This window comes from Haliotis asinina, chromosome 4 (genome assembly GCF_037392515.1).
Source record: "Haliotis asinina isolate JCU_RB_2024 chromosome 4, JCU_Hal_asi_v2, whole genome shotgun sequence".
Taxonomy (NCBI): Eukaryota; Metazoa; Mollusca; class Gastropoda; order Lepetellida; family Haliotidae; genus Haliotis; species Haliotis asinina.
In genome coordinates, this window is record NC_090283.1 from 52,351,033 (window position 1) to 52,371,474 (window position 20,442).

The 20,442-nt window shown below is 39.7% G+C and overlaps 1 protein-coding gene across 2 annotated transcripts in view; it reads left to right on the top strand.

Annotated features, from left to right (window-relative positions):
* LOC137281662 (mitochondrial intermediate peptidase-like) overlaps positions 1-20,111 on the top strand; it is a 31,186-nt gene extending 11,075 nt beyond the window's left edge. Inside the window, exons 7-20 of one of the 2 annotated variants that reach the window (XM_067813048.1) lie at positions 14-77; positions 839-995; positions 2,580-2,628; positions 2,871-2,931; positions 5,474-5,526; positions 7,159-7,312; positions 9,263-9,340; positions 10,077-10,281; positions 11,588-11,658; positions 12,105-12,203; positions 12,796-12,930; positions 13,675-13,796; positions 14,675-14,748; positions 17,742-20,111. In XM_067813048.1, the coding sequence (XP_067669149.1) occupies positions 14-77; positions 839-995; positions 2,580-2,628; positions 2,871-2,931; positions 5,474-5,526; positions 7,159-7,312; positions 9,263-9,340; positions 10,077-10,281; positions 11,588-11,658; positions 12,105-12,203; positions 12,796-12,930; positions 13,675-13,796; positions 14,675-14,748; positions 17,742-17,830 (1,411 nt within the window). In that variant the 3' untranslated portion in view covers positions 17,831-20,111. The remainder of the gene's footprint in view (positions 1-13; positions 78-838; positions 996-2,579; positions 2,629-2,870; positions 2,932-5,473; positions 5,527-7,158; positions 7,313-9,262; positions 9,341-10,076; positions 10,282-11,587; positions 11,659-12,104; positions 12,204-12,795; positions 12,931-13,674; positions 13,797-14,674; positions 14,749-17,741) is intronic. The other variant, XM_067813049.1, reaches the window with a different exon arrangement.
* Positions 20,112-20,442: the final 331 nt, after the last annotated feature.

A 20,442-nucleotide genomic window follows, 5' to 3' on the forward strand; every position in this document is an offset into this window, starting at 1 on the left:
GTGTCTGTTACAGTTTTAACATTGATGGCGACAACATCTCTGTCACTGGCCTATGCTCTGATCACTACAGCGACGTGGTAGGTGATGGAACACCAAACAATAATTAGTCATCTCCTCTCAGTAAGGAACCATTCATAATTTACGTAGCTTGGGGGAGATGATTTTTATGGAGAATGTACAATTTGATTGACCCACCTGTAAAATCTATGTGCATAATCAGTGACTCTGCCAAGCATGTAATGTACAGAATCAATGACCCCATATACCCCCTACTCATAATTTTTAAGCATAAACTTAAATATTCCTATGCACCAATTGCTGACAACCCCTTGTTCATGTGTACAAAATTCATGACCCCCTGCCTCTGCAGAACAAAGTGGCCACTCCTCATTACTCCTCCTGCCATAAATTATGAACGTGCCGAACCTCAATAATCCTTCAGCTGTCACCAATATCGTAATCATGACTTTACTTTCAGACAGGAAAGTGTTCTGTAGTACCCTGACACAAACTGTACAAGAGAAAATGACAAAGCTCCTTGGTCCCTCAGATCTTCAAACGCTGACACGGATCATCTGGTAGCCTACTGGTTAAAGCATTTCCCCACTTGAAACAATGTGTTAAGCCTATTTCTGGTGACACGTCACTCTCTTGCTCACTAATCATCAAGATATTATATTCGATTTCGATTCTGTTACGTCACCCACCCGCTCACTCACCCACTCACTCGCTCATCATTGTCGTCGTCATCATCATCATCATCATCATCATCATCATCATCATCATCATCATCAATATCATCATCTGTTTGGTGTGCATTTTTATCATTGTGTTCCAGGTGCGAGAGACTGCGTACAAAACGTTTCTGTATCCCGACCAACACCAATTAGAGATTCTAGATGCACTGCTGCATGCACGACACCAGCTGGCTCAACTTGTTGGTTTCCCAACCTACGCTCACAGAGCCACGAGGGGCACTATACTAGAAAACCCAGGTCTGGTGAAGTTTGAATTTGTCTTGATAAAGGTGTAAACAGCTGTTGTGACAAATTATCATCTCTGAGGATTTGATCTAGTTTTGTCGATAGGCTAGTATTTGGACCAATTCTGGACAAATGACTGTGAAGACTCATGAAATAGAAACCATGATGATCCGTGTTAGAATTGGTAATCACCAACCCATGATTTTCTAATAGGATCAGGTGGTCAGGCTCCCTGACTTGGTTGCCAGATGTCATTGCATCCCAGTTTCATGGATATATGCCGCTGATCGCTTGTTTATTTACAAACCGCTACCATATAGATGGAATATTGCGGAATGTGGCGTTAAACACCGACCAACCGAAACTGGATTTTCTGCCCCACAGACTGTTAGCTTTATGGTGAGTAAGTTAAGATATGGATAGTTGCTGCAATTTTACTGAAATAAAATTGTACTCAGGTACAGTTAGAATCACAAAACTGGGTCTAGTGATTATGGCCATAAATAACAGGATATTATTGGTTTTCAGCTTGTCATAGGAGGACACTGAAAGTATGAGATGGTCAGACTTACTGACATGGTCGATGATGTCTTCACATATATATCACGTTGATTGATGTGAATGATGTCAATCACATGATCATCTGGACCAGACAGTAACACAGACCTGTCATGTGACTTAAATATTCGTTCAGGGTGGCACTAAACAGCAAACACACACAAATCAGGCTTTGTGATTTGTCTGACTGCAGGCCAGCAAGCATTGTTCTGAAACAAGGGATGTAACAGGCTGTTAAAGTTGAGTTTCCACTCTTTGTTAAATTGGCTTGAACTTTGAAGAACCAATATTTGGCTGCAGTTGATCGCATGCTACAAGCAGTTTTGATTTGACTTGTAAGCCAACAAAAATACAAGCTTGAAACTCCAACCTATTGTGGAAAAGGAGAAACTAGGCTTTTAAAGTGAATTACCTCCCTTGCCTACGAAGACACCTGATAGCCCTAAACCAACCATCTGTACTCACAATAAGCACAAGTCATGGTGATAAGAATGACAGCACTAAATACATAAAATCATAGTCAGTGTAAATTGGATGGGTGTGCTTTTTTAAGTACATGAAAATCGTACACTATTTCATCCAATCACAGCTGTCACAAGTCTCTGTCTCTTCAGCTGTTTACATATGGTACTCGATCAGTGAGCATGTGAATCTGATTTAGTGGGACATGTTGGATCCTGATTTCTGTCCCATAAAAGCTGCCTATGCTTGTCGTAAGATGCGACAAAGGGGATTGGGTGGTCAGGCTTGCTGACTTGCTTGACACATGTCATCGGTTCCCAGTTGCGCAGATCCATGGTCATATTGTTTTATCACTGGATTATCTGGTCCAGACTCGATTATTTACAGACTGCCACCATATGGATGGAATATTGCTTAGTGTGGCATAAAACTAAACTCAATCACTCACTGATTTCTGTCTCTGGTCTAGACTAGTCACTGTCTAAACAGCCAGAACATTGATGACTACAATATTAGATGTCGCTGGGTTACCTGTTTGTTTATAGTTTGTAATATTATATTTGTTGATGTTCACAGAATCTGTGATGAAGTTCTTACAGAGCCTGTCCGACAAATTGAAAGACAGGTAAGAGTAATATCACTACTGTTTGAAAACAGGGACTGATACTTTCACAATTTACAGGAAAATCTAGCATCTTCATGTTAAGATTACAAGGTTAGACTTACAGTTTCAAAGTTATGGGAACTTGGATTGTAATAAACGTGAACTGTCCGACTCTCATGTTCATTTCGTATAAATTGTATGACATGCTTACTCGTGTAATAATCTCAGTGTATGACATTTAACATGTCTGGCCATTTTCTCAGGGCTGGTAAAGACTATGCAGACATTCTTCATCTGAAGCAGAGACACTCAAGTTCGGATAAGGTGAGTCAAGTGTATTTTGTTACTTCCACTTACTTCTTGTTGTTAGAACTGGGAACAGGATCTGTGACTAGATTTATGCAAGTCATGTTTCAGTTGCTCAAATAGGTGCTCTTGAGGTTGATCACTGGATTGTCTGACTCAGACTTGATTATTTACAGAATGCAGTCTTATAGCTGGAATGTTGCTCAGTGAGGCATTAAATAAAGAACAAAGAGTAAATGTGGGATCTGAACCCAGGGGCACTGCTTTCTGTTCACTGTCTTTGATGGCATTTGCTGATTGCTATACTTTAAACAAGCAAACAAACATGGCAGGATTAGATTACCATGTATTACTGTAGATAAGCATAGATAAGCCAATCCTCCAACTGGACACTTAAAATCAGTATCCAAATGTTACGCTACGATGTCGTCTTCTTACTGGTTACATGAAGAAAAGTTTGACAAAATTGTTACCCGCCAATTCACTTCTCCAGACTGCTTTTTGCTGTCTTCAAAATTTGGCTTATCTATGGTAATAAATGATAGATTAAATACTCTTGTGCATCCTTCAGGGGACACAATATCTATTGGTAGACTACAACTCAAATACACTATTTTTGAAGTTTTTTATTTAAGGTACAGTTATGCCACATTCTGCAATCTTTTTAGCTGCATGATGCCATGACATATTCCAACATGGACCAGACAATCCAGTGATCGATGTGCGTCAGTGGGACACAATTTCATGATACCAGTGATCCAAATTTGCCTGCTACAGTAAGGTTGTCTAATACAACTGCTGCAGGACTTCAGATAAGATGTGTATCTGTGTAAACTACTCGTAGATCATTGAGATATCAGCATAAAAAGTCAAATCTAAGACTGAAATACACATATCTTTCTGCCACTGCTTGTACTGCTTAAGCATTACCTTTTTAAATTTTATCTTGTTTGTACACGACTGATTAAGAATACTATTTTCTGTATGATCGCTTGTGAGTGATGCCGATGGAGTATGTCACAACAGTGAGAAAATAATCTCAGGAAATAGTCTTTTGTCAATCTTCAAGAAAGTTAGATCGCGGAAATATTTGCTAGAAGTAAAAATGTCACCAGAAAACCCGAAGTGTTTATTCTGCAGGTCAAATATCTGTGTTTTTTTTATATTTTTCGTTTATTGAGAGATAGTGTCAGTGGATGGGAATTTTATAAGTCCTGCTGAACTGTAAACAGTAGCTGTTGTCTGATTGGTTCAGTCATTTCAGCCATCTCACATTTGATTGGATGTTGATAGGTCACACAAAGGTTAACTGATGCAACCTACTAAAGTTTGGTTAACTGATGCAACCTACTAAAGTTTGGTTAACTGATGCAACCTACTAAAGTTTGGTTAACTGATGCAACCTACTAAAGTTTGGTTAACTGATACAACCTACTAAAGTTTGGTTAACTGATGCAACCTACTAAAGTTTGTTAAACTTGGTGTAAACAGTGTAGCGTATAATACTGAGCCTAAGTTTACTTACACTGAACTTTCTCAGAATACAAGTAAGATTTTGTTCATATGTGTAAACAAATCCTGTCAAAATATGATTTCAGTCCAACACGGGATGTTGTTTATGAATGATGGTGGTTGTTTGTGTTAAAGTGAAGATTGTTTAGTTTTTCTGAATGATCACCTTCAAAAAGTGTTTTTCCAACAATTTTTGTTCATATATTCAGTTTTAATATTGAGGAGCGAAAGACCCATGAGTCAAAATAATTACCTGGGGCCCTACTGTTGCCTCTTTGGTAGTTGGAAATCCAGTTCTTTCCTGTGGTGCTTTACAGCACTCTATTTCTTGTTTCAGAGGCAAGTAGATTTGTTTACAGTACATCAGTCACCATCCAGCAACTGGAATATTGCTGTGAGCAGCATTAAACAAGAAATAGTGCTGTATTATTGTGCTACAGAGACTCGATAATATTATCAGTGCTTGTTGGCGTAGTGTTTGTTAGTGGGTAGGGTATACTGAGCTGTAGAATTAATGTTTTCTATATAGTTTGGCCTGATCTACATGAACATTGGCGATCTTTAAGTAATCGAGTGTGGACTGGACAACCCTGTGATCAACATCATGAGCATCGATCTATGCAATTTGGATACAATGACATGTGTCAGATGACCCAACCCTATTAGTCACGTCTTATGGCAAACATGGGTTGCTGAAGACATATTATAACCCAGATGAGTGTTAAACTATTGGACGGGTGTCTTAATGCTAATGTACGAATTTGAATATCTTAATATCTTATCAAGACTTCCCTTGAATATTTTTCAATAAGCAATTCATTTAGTACTACTTTTGCATATTTGAGATACTAAGACATTCTTGTCAAGGTCAAAGTGTGTTTTGAAAATATTTGTGTGTTTGAACAACTTAAGAGCAAGATATTAAGAGAGGTTGATTGGTCATTTTTGTTGATGTTAAACTTATCTTAAATTACAATCTTCACTTTCATAAGTTAAGTTTGATTTGATAGTTTGCAGTGGGGGATTATTGACAATGCTTTTGTTGCAGCAGGTGATGCCTTGGGATCCACCATACTACTCAGCCATTGGCAGACAGGAGAGGTGAGCCTTTGCTTTTTGGGGATGTAGGGTAGCCTAGTGGTCCAAGTGTTTACTTGTTATATTGAACACCTGGGTTATATCCAAGGTGGCTACAGTGTGCAGGGACTTCGAAAGAGAACTTTGACAATGGGCCATTTTCAGGATTATTAACCATTTTCTGAATTTAGAATGGGCCACTGCCCTTGTATCAATAGTAAACTTCAAAATTTTAATGGAGCCATTTTTCATTCTAATGTGCAAAATGGCCCTTGGCCCCTGCCTTTCCCAATCCCTGAGTGTGTGAAAGCCCATTTCTGGTCTCCTCTGGATTGATATTTCTGGCGTATTGCTTATAGCGGCTCAAAACTAAACTCACTTGCTCATTCTTGTTTACGGGACCAGTGGGTTAGGTAGGTAATTAAAGCCATAACTTTGAAATACTTTAGATTTATCTGAAAGACTGTCAGATGTTGCTTCTGCAGTCAAAACTGTAAAGCCATCAATCATTTTTGTCCACATCGGAGACTTGTATAAGTCAGATGCTGAAATAAGGGATGCATTTGACTATTTGGGGTTTTTATTTGTTTCTCATGGCTACAAGTATTACTTTCTCTGTTCGTAGTGGTGTGTAATTCTGTGTGATATCCACAAATGCCAACCCATATGCTTTGGGCGTAATTATTACAATTTTGATGATTAAATTACACCAATACACTTAATCTGTGAAAATTCCGCTTTTCTACTCATTTTACGAAAAGCAATAAAGTTGATGCAATTTCACAGAGAAGTGTTTTGTAATACACCTGTGCAGGAAGTTCAGAAATGGCATTGCACGGATAGAAATTGCTTACACTTAGCATCTCGCGCGTTCCAGTTTAACTTGTATGAAATTACAATATTTTGTCTCGCATGACCAATAATTTTCAGTGTATGGAAATTTATGATGATTGATCACATGTATTTCTGTCTGGAATATTCTTTTTGTGAAAACATGTCAAAGTGACCGACAGACAAGTATTACACATTTGGGGTCTGAATTACACCTCCTAAGTTTGATACCTCCAGTATTACATGTAGGCCCAACATACGGTTGTCATTTTTGGAGATCTCTATAAATCATAGGTGGTCAGTCTTGAAACTTTGCACAAGGACCTGATTGAAAGCATATTTAGACATATTTAGACATAGAAAATAATTTTTCCGTTTCCATGAAACTACATGGACTTTGACCTGACACAGAAAGACAAAGGTCCAAATCCTCATTCCATGTTGTTAGGATACCTCAACAACTGCTCCTGTACTCAAATAAAAAAAAAATTAGATAGAAATGTTCTCATCAAGCTGAGGTTACAGTTATATGATTTGTTCATCAAATTTAATCTGTGCCACTGGATTTTGTCATCTTCTTCTGAATCTTGTTATGTATTTTTGAGATACTGTAACAAGTCTCAGTCAGATATATTCATTTCATAGATTAGACCAATGTCTGTCAAAAAATATTCCAAAATATGATATTAGTTCCTAGTGGCAATAAAAATAATCTTGTAGAGTTTAGGGTGAATTTGTGAAAGGAGGAAATCAAAATACAATCTTAATCCTACAGGATGTAGGAATTTGGAAGTGAAATATGTTTTGGGCTTGTATTTTAAACAGATGCAAAGCAAGTTCAGCAGAGTTGTCTCCCTTCTTCTCCCTGGGCTCATGCATGGAAGGTCTGAACCACTTGTTCCACAGTCTCTACAACGTCACTTTGCAGCGGCAGAAAACCCAGCCAGGAGAGTGCTGGTCACATGACGTTCATAAGCTGGTGAGACTTCCTGGCATCAAATTTTGCCCTGTAAAGACAAAATGTGACAAGTTTCTATTTTCTGTCCTTTCTTAAATGTTTTCAACTTTATGTGACATCTACAGACATATTTATGTTTTATTATTTACTGACCTGTTTACAAAAGAGTAGTCATGTTGTAATGCTTATATGAAAGGAAAACACAAGATTACTTACACACCATTAAATTCCATTCAGTACTGTAACATTTCCAAGTTCTCTTATATTGGAAAAATAAAGAGTACATACTCCTCATGTTGAAAAATTATCTGGAGCCCTGTCTCCGCATGGATTATAAGTTTGACTAGGTTACTGGTTCTTGTGTAGGAATACACGGGCATGAGCCATTCCCTAATGTGTTTGGTGTATAATGATTTAAAAACACAGTGCCATTTAGAAAGTGGTCAAATGTAATGTATATTGACTGAAACCATCAAACGTACCCAAATTTGTTGTTAATTGATAAAGTCTAAACCCATATGTTACATCGAACAATTGGCTGCTATTGTTTCCTTAAATAAAAATGAGACTGACATTCACAGATGAAAATACTTTGAAGTATTTAGTCATGACATACATGCACTGTTTTTTAGAATATAGTTCTTGAAATATCATTGGTCACTTGTTTTAAATTGTGATGCTAGGGTTATCAAATTGGTTTATGTCATAACACTGTCCAGTACATAATAAAAAAAACTGTAAAGATCCAGGTTAGAATTGGTCTTCAACAAGCCGGGTGTGTTGTGATCAGGCTCACTGATGTGGTTGATAACATGTTTTTGTATATAAATACTGTAAACTGTCTTATTTCCGCGCCATTAAATTTTCGTGAGTGACGGTCACTAAACCTTTTCGCACCTTCTTATTTTCGCGAGGTGATCTTGTTTCAGGGCCGTCTCTAAATGTTTTAACGCAACACCTAGGTGCGTGACCATTGATCTGTTATAGAATAAACAGATTTGCAAGGTGATCTAACAACAAATTAATGTAATTGATTTCACAATTAATCCTTTTTAATTAGGTGTTAGAGCAATGAAAATGGAATGTGATTGAGCCGTGTTAATCCAGATTAGCCCAGCGGTGACACGTGATTGAGCAATGACACCTGTATTGTTTTTGTGTTGTTGACTTACCTAAATAGACTGTATGATATATCTATATTACTGCATGTTTTTATTCTCGTGTCATGAAGTCTTGACGCGAAGTTCGTGAAAATTAAACGGTCGCGAAAATTTGGCTGTTTATAGTAGATTGATGTTCATGCTTTTGATCACAAAGTGTCTGTCTGGATTCTGTTGTTTACAGACCACTGCCATACAGCTGCGACATAGCTGAGTGTTGCAACATACCTGAGTGTTAATCAACAAACCACCCAATCAGCATAATAAATAAAGGTCCACACATGACATTTGGGGGACATAGTGTGTTAGCTGTTTAAGGCACAGGGCTAGTGATCCATGAAGGTCAAGGTGTCAGGATTGAGCCCACCTGTGATTTGGTGTAAAAACTTTGGAGTCAGCTTTGTGTGCAGACTCTTTCAATGTTGTCAACCCTGTGCACTTAAGAGAAAGCACAAATCCTTTGTTTTATGACCAGATGATGGCCATGTGAATACATTCAAACACCTAGTTGCGGGTTCAGCAACTTTCAGTAAACTTGGACAATGTGCTGTGACTCTATGTCACTGTCCGCTCAGCTTTGAATGGGTACCTTTTAAAGATGGGAATGCGACAATAGCTGGGTGTCCCTAGTCACTGCAAAAGTTGTATTCTGTATTTTCCCCATGGAGTTGAGATTGATAAATACAATGTGCCATGGAGATTGACATCCAATGATCGAGGGGAAAAAACACCCAGTACCTTGAGCATGTACTAGTTGCATTAATATCCGTGCTATAGGAATATCCCATGATAATATGTAATAATATTTCAGGCGGTGGTCCACGAAGTCTACGGGGTGCAGGGATACATCTATTGTGACTTCTTTGAAAGAGCAGGAAAACCACCCCAGGTAAGACGTGTTTCTCTGTTTCTGGTATCCTGGCATCCTTTATATTGGAGTGTGGATGGTGGCGTAGTCTTTCGGTTAACATGTTTGCTTGCCACCTAAGGAACTAAGTTGAATTTCCCACATGAATTCAGTCTGTGCAGCTTTCTGCTGTACCACGCTGTGATTTTACTGGAATATTGCTAAAAGCAGAGTAAAACTGAACTAAATCACTAATTATCAGCGATATGATTTGATTCTGTTACACTACGTAGCCTGAACCCATACATCTCCACACTCACTCACACTTGTTCCTAGTACATGTCTGGTGTTAAGATGGATGCAGTGATGCCACAAAGTTTGTTGCACTAGCTATGATAGAGACAATACAGCAGAAAAGTTGCAGAGTGGGTTGTAAAACTCACTCACTCACTCACTCACTCACTCACTCACTCACTCACTCACTCACAATGCATGTTATTTTTAATGCAGCCTAAGTCTAAAAGTGGACAGTGTGAACTGGCTGGGATTATTGTGCTTTCAATACTTTTCACGACAGAGTTTAAAAACGTTACGAAAAAAATGTGATGAAGTCACCTCTTGCTTGACAGCATCAGTAGAATCAGCTGAAACGTCACCTATACAGAATAATGAAGTAATATATCCATAAAACTTGTTGTCAGTCTTCATCTCCACAACTTCCAGAATGTCAATCAAAGAAGATGTAGTCAGTAGTCAAAGTAGTGGAATCTGTTGACAGGACTGTCATTTTACAATCCAAGGAGGCCGAGAGAAGCGAGATGGCAGCTACCAGCTCCCTGTGGTAGTCCTCCAGCTGAACCTCCCATCCCCACAGTCTCGCTCCCCATCCCTGCTCACCCCAGGGGCCATGGAGAACTTGTTCCATGAGTTTGGTCATGCAATGCATTCTATGCTGGGTCGCACAAAGTACCAACACGTAACAGGTATGGTAAAGTGTTCACAATCTCTCCTCCTCCCTACTGTTTGTTGAGGCATGAAGAGCTTGTTCCATGAGTTTGGTCATGCAATGCATTCTATGCTGGGTCGCACAAAGTACCAACACGTAACAGGTATGGTAAAGTGTTCACAATCTCTCCTCCTCCCTACTGTTTGTTGAGGCATGAAGAGCTTGTTCCATGAGTTTGGTCATGCAATGCATTCTATGCTGGGTCGCACAAAGTACCAACACGTAACAGGTATGGTAAAGTGTTCACAATCTCTCCTCCTCCCTACTGTTTGTTGAGGCATGAAGAGCTTGTTCCATGAGTTTGGTCATGCAATGCATTCTATGCTGGGTCGCACAAAGTACCACGACGTAACAGGTATGGTAAAGTGTTCACAATCTCTCTTCCTCCCTACTGTTTGTTGAGGCATGAAGAGCTTGTTCCATGAGTTTGGTCATGCAATGCATTCTATGCTGGGTCGCACAAAGTACCAACACGTAACAGGTATGGTAAAGTGTTCACAATCTCTCCTCCTCCCTACTGTTTGTTGAGGCATGAAGAGCTTGTTCCATGAGTTTGGTCATGCAATGCATTCTATGCTGGGTCGCACAAAGTACCAACACGTAACAGGTATGGTAAAGTGTTCACAATCTCTCCTCCTCCCTACTGTTCCATGACTTCAACCATGCCTCTGATAGTCTGCATAGTGTTCTGTCTCTGACTTATATCTACCCCCTTTGGTGAAGAACATCTTCCATGTGTTCAACAAGAATCTACCCCTAGAAATGTACATGACTACTACAGCAACCAACATAGGTATACCTCATATTAAGTCATGGAGGTGTGACCCAATGATTGGTTGAAATTTCGTTTGTGGGGAGTGAATTGTGCACTGTTGTCAAAAAGGTCGATTTAAGGTATTTACATGTCGAAATGGTAGTTACAATGATGGGGCTTCATTTATACCGATGTCAATAAATGATTTATGTATTTATACCACCGTAGAGTATATGTAGTTTTTAAGAGAACCCCCAAATCCATTGGTATATGACCTGATGGTAGCCGCATGAATACATGCGAGCACCTAGTTGCAGGTGCAGCAACTTTCAGTAAACTTGAACCAAGTGCTGTGACTATGTGTCCCTGTCCAACCACCTTGTAATGCTGCAATAACTTGGTGCGCCTAGTCGCTGCAAGAGTTGTATGTGGTTGTGTTTGTTGGTCCTTATTGTATGGAGACATAACTATATTTTTCACTTTGAAACAAGAAATTATGCCTGAGAAACTTTCAAACCCTTTTTTGCAGGTACGCGATGTTCAACAGACTTTGCCGAGGTGCCGTCAGTACTGATGGAGTTCTTTGCAGCTGACCCCAGGGTAATATGTTTATACAATGACCTTGTTTTACTTGATATGGCCTAGTGGGAGAGATTTTTTCACAGGGACTGGCTAGTTGAGGGTTGTATTCACCTGCTGCATCGTACCGAAAGACATTAAAATATGGTCATCATCAAGTGGATCGTAGAGTGCAAGGTCGAGGGTTCGCGTTCCCCTGCTGCATCATCCCAAAGGGAGATAACATGATGTGGTTGATTGCATTGATAAAAGTGACATCTACAGACTTACTCACAAGTAGAAATCATATGAGCAATTCTGCAACAGATTTTTTGTGTAATTTGATGAATTTCTGTTAAATATTCAGTATTACTGGAATAGTGCTAAAAGTGGTGTAAAACTGAACTCACTGTCTGTATGAGTTTGGATAGCTGAGAGGATTGGCATCTATGTGTAGCTTTTATGTTACTAGACAATCTTCATTACAGGTACTGTCAACATTTGCCAGACATTACAAGACTGGGGAACTTATGACACCCAGCACCATTCAAGATCTGTGTCTGTCCAAGAGAATGTATTCTGCATCGGTAGGAATTGTGAACTGTTTGTTATCTAATGTTTGTTGTACTTATGTGTAAATGTAATGGAACATTATTCTCATAAGCTTGTTTACTAATCCGTAAGCACGTTTGGTGAATGAAATGTGTTTCAGATATCCATGGACCAAGTATACCCCTTACCAAACTTTTTGACTTTTTGACTGAGTCACTATAGTGGATTGATAGGTGAATGAAATGTGATATAGATATTGTGTTGGGTTGTTGTTGATATGTTGATGTTTGCATCAGCTTCCAGAATGGTAGAATGTCTGCACAGAGAGTTGAAAGCTGGTGGTAAGATCTCCTGGTCACGTCATACCAGTTTGCTTGAAATATGGTACTTGTTGATGCCCTGACTGTGAAGATTCGCCGTTATGGAGATGGAGATAGATAGATAGATAGATAGCACAGATAGATTGCTCAACTTTCTTAAAGAAGATGAAGCTTGTTGTGTTTTTCTACAGTTGGCAACTCAGACAACCCATTTATAGAATGTAATTTGACTATGTTCAGAAGCAGATGTTGTCTGCTAAAGGATATCAAGCTGTTGAGTCTGAGAACCATGTTTGATTTACTTCAGGAGATGCAGCTGCAGGTGTTCTACTCTGTTCTGGACCAGGTGTACCATGGATCTCATCCTCTGGGAAGGTCCACGACACAGGTCCTGGCAGATCTGCAGGCTGAGTACCATGGCACACCCTACATTGACAACACAGTAAGCGACCATATTTTTTTTTGTGGTGAAGGCTTAGACATTGTAAAAACAACTTCGTTCTTGAAAATACTTCATGGGATTTTTTTAATATAGGTTTTGCTGACAAAGAAATCAGCATTTCTCCTGAGAGAAAAAATATGTTATGTGTTTTCCAGATGAAAGTGTTCAAACAGAGTAAAGTGAAACTCTGATGACATCATAATTTGAGATCATCAAGGCATTTAAGGTAGATCTTTCTGCACATATTTAAGCAGACCCCTGAAGACCATGGTTAAAATTGGTCGTCAGCAACCCATGCCTGCTGCATGAGGTGACTAATCAAATTGGGAGATTCCTGGGGAACTTGGGCAAATCTGGACTTGCTTCATTTAGGAGTTAAACAACTCAGGAAGGGCTAGGCATAAGGGAATATAATGTGGTTCAGGGACTGTGAGACAGACTGCCACATTGTGTACTAACTTGGTGGCAAGGAGGCCAGGGAGTATGCGTGACTCCCAGACCCATGAATATCTGGGTTAGAATTGGTCCTCAGCAACCCATGCTTGTCGTAAAAGGTGACTAATGGGATCAGGTGGTCAGGTTCACTGACTTGATTGACATCTGTCACTGTATCCTAAGCCTGATGTTGATCAGGGGATTGTCTGGTCCAGACTCAATTATTTCACTGAGTGCAGCATTACACAATAAACCAATCAACGAATTGATACAGATAGTTGAAATTAAGTTTTACTCACACTGTTCTAGGCATGGCAGTTACGATTTGGTCACCTGGTCGGTTATGGCGCCAAGTACTACTCGTATCTCCTCTCGCGAGCAGTGGCATCTAAGATATGGTACCAGAGCTTTAACCAGAATCCTTTCAGCAGGTTAGTAAAATGAGAAGCAAAATAACAATAATATTTTCAGAAATTATGCATTGTTCACTACAGCGGACTTCACACGGCAAACTAGATGGACCACATATGTCAAACTTGAGACAAACTTTCAGAGTTGTCAAACTGTTGTCGAGAAGTAGAATCATTTTCTATTCTCACCAACTTTTCCATAAAGCTGTTGGTGTTGTCAAACTCAATTTTGACATGTGAAGTGTCGCCAAACTTGTGTTGTTCAGAAAAAATCAATCCCAGTCAACAAAATTGTCACCTGTTTGCACTGAAACTAAAGTTTGACAACATGTGTTTGACATGTGAAAATGTGAGTTTGACAACTTTAAACTTTTAAAAACATTTGTTGCCAAATTTTAGTTTGCTGTGTGATGGCCCCTTGAGTTTAAAAAACTCTTGAAGGCAAATTTTGAAGTCTGTGGCTATTTTGGATAAACATAAATTTCCTGGCCTCAAGTCCCTCAAGTAGGTGACAAGGTTTTTGTTTGGAAAGAAATGTATGTCATTTTTATTGGGGGCAGTTCAGTAGCCAAGTGGCTGAAGTATTCACATGCCACGCTGTAGGGCAGTGTTTGATTCCTATACGGGTGAAGACCATTTCTGGTGTCCCCTACAGTGATATTGATGGAAAAGTGCCAAAAGACGCAAAAAACCATACTCACTCACTCACATGTTGTTTTGTTTGAATTTATGATTGTGTCTTTTCATTGCTGGTCACATGGGCAATTAAGCTTGAAAATTTGAAAAGATAATAGAAAGAAGTTAACGAAATGCTGACGGATTATTCTTGAACTTCGTTTGAGATGAATATGTCATAATGTAAGGTGAATATGTTGCTGATGATATTCCACTTGTTGTAGAGAGTCGGGGGAGCTGTATAGAAGAGAAGTGCTTGCCCATGGAGGGGAGAAACCACCAACCGAGCTAGTACAAGGTAGAAAGAGAGAGTGTTCAGGGAATTATACAGGACAGGGTGTCTGTTTTGACACGTACTGACTGTCAACATGGTGTTCAGGGGATTATACAGGACAGGGTGTCTGTGTTGACATGTACTGACTGTCAACATGGTGTTCAGGGGATTATACAGGACAGGTTGCCTGTGTTGACATGTACTGACTGTCAACATGGTGTTCAGGGAATTATACAGGACAGGGTATCTGTTTTGACATGTACTGACTGTCAACATGGTGTTCAGGGGATTATACAGGACAGGTTGCCTGTGTTGACATGTACTGACTGTCAACATGGTGTTCAGGGGATTATAAAGGACAGGGTATCTGTTTTGACATGTACTGACTGTCAACATGGTGTTCAGGGGATTATACAGGACAGGGTGTCTGTTTTGACATGTACTGATTGTCAACATGGTGTTCAGGGGATTATACAGGACAGGGTGTCTGTTTTGACACGTACTGACTGTCAACATGGTGTTCTGGGAATTATACCGGATGGAAATCTAGTGAACCTGTAATGTGCCTTCATGAGTGTTTTATGGAGGGTTTGCATTTGAGATGGACTACTTTTGAGTTTGGTGTAAAGATATCTGATAATGGTGAATGGGATGCTGTCTTGATATGTGTAAAGAAATCCAATAGGGATGGCTGGGAGGCTGTATTCTTTAGTATGACTGTATGGATAGGTTGACATATACATATATGGTGACAGGAAGCTGCTGCAGGTTAATGTTAAGGACTTTGATTGGCATCTTAGCTCTGGAGGTGGGCATAAAATTAATGGACTTTTGTTGACACAGGATACTGCTGGGCCTTTGCTAAATATGCTTATGTACAAAGATTGGTTGCAGTGACCAAACGACCAAGCTATCGATGATATTTTGTCATATTTTTCTATAATCAAACACAAATGATTTTGTAACTACTGTGTTAATCTTTGAAACACTTGACAATGGATCGTATCTTCGAAGGTGTCAGGGCCTGAAAACTTGTTTAATGCTTAGCAAATCCACCTTAGTAACTGAACAGTCATCACTGAATATTTCCTAAAGACTCTAGCAGGTATATATTCAAGATATATACTACCGACAAGAAATAAGGGAACTAATGAAATAATAGCGAATTTGAAACTGCTTTAAATATCCACTAAATCAATTTTAGGCGTCAAGTTCAATATCTGGAGTGTCCACCATGTTGGGCAACACATTCACGGCACCTTGATGGCATGCTGTTAATCAATTTCCGGATGGTTGCCCGTGGTATTGCCCGCCATTCCTCTTGGAGAGCTGCACCAAGCTGGGCCAGGTTGGCGGGTCCTGGGTCCCTGGCGTACACCCTTCGACCAAGAACGTCCCAGAGATGTTCAATTGGGGACAGGTCTGGGGACTTTCAGGTCAGGGCCAGTCCAATGTCTGGATACCTTCTTGTCGGAGATAAGCGGAGACAATTCGGGCCCGATGTCGTCTGGCATTATCATCTTGGAATACAAAATTTCGGCCGATAACTCTAGCCAATGGAGCCACAACAGGACGCAATATTTGGTCAACGTATCGCTGACCAGTCATGGCTCCGTTAATGATGACCAAATCTGATCGTCTGTCATGTGTAATCCCACCCCACACCATGACACTATACCTCCATATCGATCATGGTCAAGAATTGCTGCTCTGGCATATCGCTCCCCGCTCGGACGCCAACAACGTTTTCTGCCATCTGTGAATCGTAGGCAAAACCTTGACTCATCAGAGAACATGGTGTAACGCCAGTGGTGCATAGCCCGTCCCTGATGCTGCCTAGCCCATGCCAATCTTTGGCGCTTATGGTGAGCTGAAAGGGTGACACCCTTAAAAGGCCGTCTTGCTTTCAGACGAGCTTGATATAGTTGGTTTTTAACGGTTGAGGTTGAAATGCGTCTTCCAGTGAGTGTGCGGAATTCTCTATTGATGGCAGGGGCCGATTTAAACCTATCGTGTAGAGCAATTAACGTAATGAGACGATCCTGTCGTGGTGTCGTTGATTTTGGCCTACCACGCCCAGATCTCGTTGCAACCCCACCGGTTTGACGGTACTTATCCCACAGGCATGAAATCACACTTTTTGATTTACCCATCTGCCGGGCAACTTCACATAATGATGTCCCCCCCTCTATCATCCCCACAATTCTCCATTTTGTTGCTTCACCGAGATACTGCCTCGGGGGCATTTCTGTCAGTAAGTGTCAATCTCTATTGCATTAGTGATTGCGACTTCTCCAGTACATTTACAGGAGTTAACTTCTGTATGCACGTGCAGCACGTGCTGGGCATGCATTATGCGAAATTCCATTGTCATTGGATGTTGCGTTTGGGAGATACGCCACGATAACGGACCCTGTCACAGTCAAAGTCATCTACATTCAATTTCTTGGTTCCCTTCCTTTCTGTCGGTAGTATATAAGCGTTATTGTTAGTCATCACTTTAAAGTAGCACAATGAATCATGCTAGAAATATCTGCAATAAAACAACCTGAATTGGAAAATCCGAAAACTGAAGCTAACCAATATCTTTTTTTGATGATTGTTCATTGATAATGAAGCAGTCATCAGTTGTGAGATTTCAACCAATTCACAACACTATTATTTACTTGGGATGAAATGGTACGCTCTTACCTTGGCACAATACATATTGCGGTAAAAGGTCTTCGGTTTGGTATCTATGAGACCTTACTTCCAGGAAAATAGCAGCCGTCTAGCAAAGAAATATTTAGATTTTGACAAAATATGTTGTTTCTAGACATCTTAAAGATTTAAAAAGGTTAATAAAATGAGAGTATGACAACCCAAAATACCAAATTTATGGATGCATTATGAAGTAAAAATACCAGGATTCTACTAATATTGCGGTATACTGTTTCAACCCTATTAATTTACTCCAATTTATAATTATCAGGTGTCTTGTGTGTTTTGTGTGAGGTATTTACTGCCTGCTGTTCCAGGTATGCTTGGGGAGACACCGACAGCAGAAACACTGGTGATGTCGCTTGTTCAGGATCTGGATGAAGGAGCAAGATTACTGGCCACGTAGCAGAGTTATAGTTACATTTTCAATACAGCATAGTCGATCAAGGAAGATGTTCACTTTTAACACATCACATTTCAGCCATGCAGAATAATGCTATGTGAAAGACTGGTAGTGTTGGATCATGAGTATCATGCATTGTTATTTGTTAGTGTATTGGGTTTCAATCTGCTTGGCGAACCGATCTTACCGTACTCTTGACATGGGAACACCAGAGATGCTCACAACAGATCAAATCAGCTTGGAACTGATGCAGCCATACTTTAACAAAGGAACACCAGATGTTCAGTTCTCAGTGTAGACAGGAGTTGAACCTGGGCTTTCTGAGTAGCGAGTGACATATCAAAACTGCTTTTGGAACTGATATTCTGTCAGGTACACCAGAGATGATCAGTTTTAGTCTTCTCACGTACAGAATTGAACCCGAGCTGTGACAGGAGAACTGATGTTTAGAACTGTGTTCACTTAATTACCATTATGCTGTCCTTGCAGAGTGTAGAACCCAAAGACTTCAAGTTAACCATCTCATCCCACTTGGTACCCATCCACTGCTGGATGAGGAGGCATCAGCTTATTTATTGTGAACTTTGGTATAAATTTTTGAAATGTTTGTATGAACTGTCCATTTATAAAGAATCAAAACTTTCAAATATTACCAAATGATACAAGAAAGAAAAATTGATTTTGTCTACGAACAGAAGACAAAAATTGATCATCTGTTGTAAAATTTGTTGATGGATAAACTTCAAACATACTCATGGAGCAAACAGAGAGTAAAGCCCACAATCATCTGTTTGGCATGCCCAAGGGACACAGCTGTACCACACAAATTGCAGAACTTCAGTCAACTGATCTGCTTGTTCTTCCCAGTGTTGAAGCATTGTCATGATTGTTTTTGTTTGGAAGTAATCCTTGCATTTTCCCAGTTGTACATTGTATTGTAAACAGAGATTAATATCTTAGCGTAAACGTTATATTGTATTTACAACATGAGTGCCTGAAATAGAGGAAATGTGAAAAATCGTTTTTCTTGCTCGTGTGTGGTAAATACAATATGGCATCTACAAGAGTGTGTTAATATATTTATTATCCCCTACTCTCCAGAAGGCTGAAATCTAGTATTTATAGATGTGTCACACAGAGGAAACAAGAGTAACTGAAGTTGTAGTAAACACTGAATCTGCAGTAAAAAGTTCAGAATGAAAAAAGTAGTCCCCTATTCTGATGTTAGGTGATTGTCTCAACCCACCACTGAAGTGGCCTCTAGGGCAACTTTTGAAATAATTACTGGCCCAGAGGCCCAGCACCATTTGTTGCAGGCCCTTGTGGCCTTCAGTAAATTATTTACCCGTGAAGGTCTGGCGTAGAACAAGCCTTCAGCCAAACCATGCTTGCCATAAGAGGCGCCTATGCTTGTCGTAAGAGGCGACTAATGGGATCGGGTGCTCAGGCTCGCTAACTTGGCTGACACGTGATCAGTTCCCAACTGCGCAGATCGATGCTCATGCAGTTGATCACTGGATTGTCTGGTCCAGGCTCGATTATTTACAGACAACCGCCATATGGCTGGAATATTACTGAGTGTGGTGTAAAACTAAACTCACTCATTCACTCATTCAGTAAATTATCTGTCTAATTTTTGTCAACTAGAATCTTTCACATCCTATGTTGCTATATTAACGTGTTGTTCGTGAATCATGCATGATTCTCCGGGTAAAGAACAACTTACAGTGTCACTTCCTGGTATTTGAGTGCTTTACACATAGAAATGTCAACACCAGTCTTTTACAAATGAAAACGTCTCTCTGCAGCAAATGATTCACTAACTGATTTAGTATAATAACTGTGTATAATGTGTAGTCTGTTTTCTTGATAGTAGTTTCACGAAATGGACCCGCAGATTCTATTCAGGACCTGTAGATTTTAAAGCCTGCAAGCCGTGGTGGCCAACATTTGAAAGTATTGCAAACACTGCTCTAGGGTGTATTACATGGGTGCTACGTATTGAAAAAATGTACCCTACATATTTAACACATACGGATAAAAATGAAGTAAAGGCTCTACTTTCAAGTCATGCAGGTGTTACCTTTTCCTTTTATGTGTATGTACATATTTTATTATTGATAGGCGGTTTTGTTAATTATACAAGTTACACATCTAACTTGACAGATTCCTACAGTTTAATGTGGAAATATTTAGAATGATATGTTGTGGGTTTCATGAGTGTTTTGAAAGATGTCTTCTGCAATCCCTGTTTTGTAGAATATAAATACATGACATACAGAAATCTTTCATGTTCTTTTTGCTTTAACTCATGTGTAAGTATTGCTTTAACTCATGTATAAGTAAGTAGGGCTTTATGCCTTTTTAACCAAACAGTAGTCCAGGGTATCCCAGTTGCATGGAACGATGTTGATCGCTGGATTGTTTGGTCCAGCCCCAGCTAATTATAGAGGACCATATAGCTGTTAAACAACAAACAAACCAAGAAATAACACGAGTTGGTCACAACACTCCACCCCCACCCCCTACATTTTTTGTTGCCCGGAATAATTGTTACTTGACACTTGACCTTTGAAACTCTCAGTAGTGTGCACCCCACCTTTCTTAAAAAGCTG